The sequence below is a fragment of the Homarus americanus genome, unplaced genomic scaffold (genome assembly GCF_018991925.1).
Source record: "Homarus americanus isolate GMGI-L3 unplaced genomic scaffold, GMGI_Hamer_2.0 scaffold52512, whole genome shotgun sequence".
Lineage (NCBI taxonomy): Eukaryota > Metazoa > Arthropoda > Malacostraca > Decapoda > Nephropidae > Homarus > Homarus americanus.
Window position 1 is genome coordinate 11,932,110 of NW_024735442.1, and position 3,130 is coordinate 11,935,239.

Sequence of the window (3,130 nt, forward strand, 5' to 3'; positions counted from 1 at the left end):
GGACGGCCAAGTCTTTTCAGTAGTGAGCTACATGATCAGAAATCTAAATGGGTTGTGGACCACTTGAATTTGTGAGAGACAACATTGGTGAAGAATAGGCTATTAACCATTAAATAATATGTGTTTTTAACAGTAATAAACAAGTAGTTATACCAGGTAATCAGCTTTATTCGTATCAATGTATTTAGTACACGTACACAGTTATAGGCAGAGTTCTAATACTGACCAATTATCATCAAGTCATTGAGAACACTTATTTAAAAGACATTCATATAAAAAGGGCATAATTTACTGTACAATGAAAAAACTAGTATTTACCGGACTGAACTATTCTGGAGAACTGTGGGGAGTATTCAGTCAGGGCACATCTCAATTTTGACTCTACTGTAGGTTTACATTACTGATGGTGGCTCGCAGCTTCGATTTCAGGAGTTTCATGAGAGAGAATGTACTTTCACACAGTCAAGTAGACCCCAACATTGTTCAGAGTTAGGCCACATGACTTGAAATTTCAGGATACTTTCGTGACTTATATACTCGTCTTCAAAATTCTAGTTCGTTTTCAGCTCTATTAGTTCATCTTGAAACTGAGCCACACTGAAAGGGCAGATGCTTGATAATTCAGACTCGTCCTGAGGTTTGCACTCAAAAGGCAGCCTCAGACACTTAAGGCAAGGTACATACTCATGAAAATCTGTGAATCTCTTTTGAAATTGTGACTTCATTTCCACCAAAATGCTCTGTAATTCTTCATAATTTGTGATTTCATCGAGTTCAGGACAGTCCAGCAATGAAAAATGAGTGTAGTCCATAGTCGCCACCAGCTCAAACCACGTATCCAGTTTTAATATGAATACCTGTGCTTCCTTGAGCAAATCAGCAATGCTCTGCTTATCGTTTGTTCCTGCAGTTTCAATCTTAGTCTGTTCAGATGTTTTGTCACACCAGTAAGAAGGTACAGTCTTGTAAGCTAGGTAGGTGATTACAGTTTGGCCGTTAGGCGTTATGGCGTTACGGTTTGGGTTAGGCCTCACTGGCATATATGTTAATGTATTGCTAAGAAGATGAAAATATGTTTTTCTAAAAATTTCAGGTGGGCTACACCCCGGCGTCAGGCGGGCTACACCGCGGCGTCAGGCGGGCCACACCCCGGGGTCAGGCGGGCTACACCCCGGGCCAGGCGGCTACACCGGCGTCAGGCGGGCTACACCCCGGCGTCAGGCGGGCTACACCCCGGCGTCAGGCGGGCTACACCTCGGCGTCAGGCGGCTACACTCGGCGGCTACACCCCGGCGTCAGGCGGCCACACCCCGGGGTCAGGGGGCTACACTCGGCGTCAGGCGGCTACACCCCGGCGTCAGGCGGGCTACACCCCGGCGTCAGGCGGCCACACCTCGGCGTCAGGGACTACACCCCGGCGTCAGGCGGCTACACCCCGGCGTCAGGCGGGCTACACCTCGGCGTCAGGCGGGCTACACCCCGGCGTCAGGCGGGCTACACCCCGGCGTCAGGCGGGCTACACTCGGCGTCAGGCGGGCTACACCGGCGTCAGGCGGGCTACACCCCGGCGTCAGGTGGGCTACACCCCGGCGTCAGGCGGGCTACACCGCGGCGTCAGGCGGGCCACACCCCGGGGTCAGGTGGGCCACATTTGGCCCGCAGGCCTCACTTTGGATGCTCCTGATATAGACGCAACAAAATGACTTAAGTTCTTTCAGCAATCTACAGGTCAGTCAAAGGCATTTTATTGATACTATATGATGATAATGATATGACACTAAAGGTTCCATTTGATACATAATCCTTGACACAGTTCCCACAAACAAACTGCTTCAACAGGAAATCTGTCCCTTAAATAATAAATACCCGAAATTGTAGCTACATTATATCAACTAAACCTAAAATTTCTGATAAATTTTCTACAAGTTTTATTTCTGGAAAACATGGAAGATAGACAATGAAAATGAAGTCTATATATTGACCAGGTATCTAGACGGTACCTGTGTCTGTACTGTACTACATAATGGAAGCTAGCAGCTGGCAGAGAACGTTGAGAAATATATTTATATAGATTCACCGTTACACGTAGTACTGCTGCATTTTTAATGTCTAAGGCCAATAATTTCCGGGATTAGTAGCTTGGAGTAGCCAAGGAGATGAAGTGTAATAGTATAATAGTACAGTTTCCGCCGCAATGGAAAACGCATAATAGAAAACGTACCACCTGAGGGTGTAAACAAACAGTGTGGAGTAACGCACTGACCAGTTGTGTTAGTAATTATGGAGTTGCTGCTCATTCTTCAGTAATGGTCAAGCCCTCGGTGGCTGCTGCAGGAGTGATGAAGTTCACGTTAAGTGTTTCAGTCAAGCTCGGGCTGACAGTAATCGTCCCAGTGATGGCCATCTACTACACTGTATCGCTAATGTTTACTTTCACTGCGACTATAGCGAAAGTTGCCAGCGTATTACTGGTCTCACCCATTACCAAACAAAAGTTTCCCTGAGTGTTCCAGGTTAGGCTGCAGTGGTACTTATGATGATTAGTTTCTCAGCAATTGTATTAGAAATGCTGAGGTTTGTGGTAACTGCGTTGATGTATTACTAGTGAAAGACAGCTGTTGTGGAGATGTAAATATCAACAGCTGATATTCTGGGTACGGTCCACATCAACAATACTTACATGGTTTTATATCAATCAGTTATTATTCTGAAATCCTCTGCCTCGCATGAATCATAAAATCGTGATAATCATACAATAAATTTGAGATACATGAATGCACTTTAAAGGGAAGCAACAGCTGAGAGGATACAACACTCACTCCCTCTCCTGGATGACGATAGTTCGCACCAGTCTACCCGGTAGTGAATGGGTGCCTAACTTCACAGTCGAATGCAGCGTCGATCATACTGTTTTTTTGCGGACCGAAGGCTTATTCGCTAATGTACTCTATCCACACAAGTCTATTGAACCTTTAACTCCTCAATTAACTGTAAAATATAACTAACACGTCAAAAATGATACGATAGAAACTTCCTTGTTTTCTTAAATAGAACATAAAAATAAACATAAAACTTAACAAATAATTAAAATGAACTTATTTGATAGTAAGGAGAGACTAATTGCCTTCAG

At 44.8% G+C, this 3,130-nt stretch overlaps 1 protein-coding gene across 1 annotated transcript; it reads left to right on the top strand.

Moving 5' to 3' along the window:
* The first annotated feature begins 1,064 nt into the window (after positions 1–1,064).
* On the top strand, positions 1,065–1,703 carry LOC121870929 (splicing factor 3A subunit 2-like). Its single transcript, XM_042372901.1, has one exon. It carries the CDS (start codon positions 1,065–1,067, stop codon positions 1,701–1,703), a length of 639 nt encoding a protein of 212 aa, XP_042228835.1.
* The last annotated feature ends 1,427 nt before the right edge of the window (positions 1,704–3,130 follow it).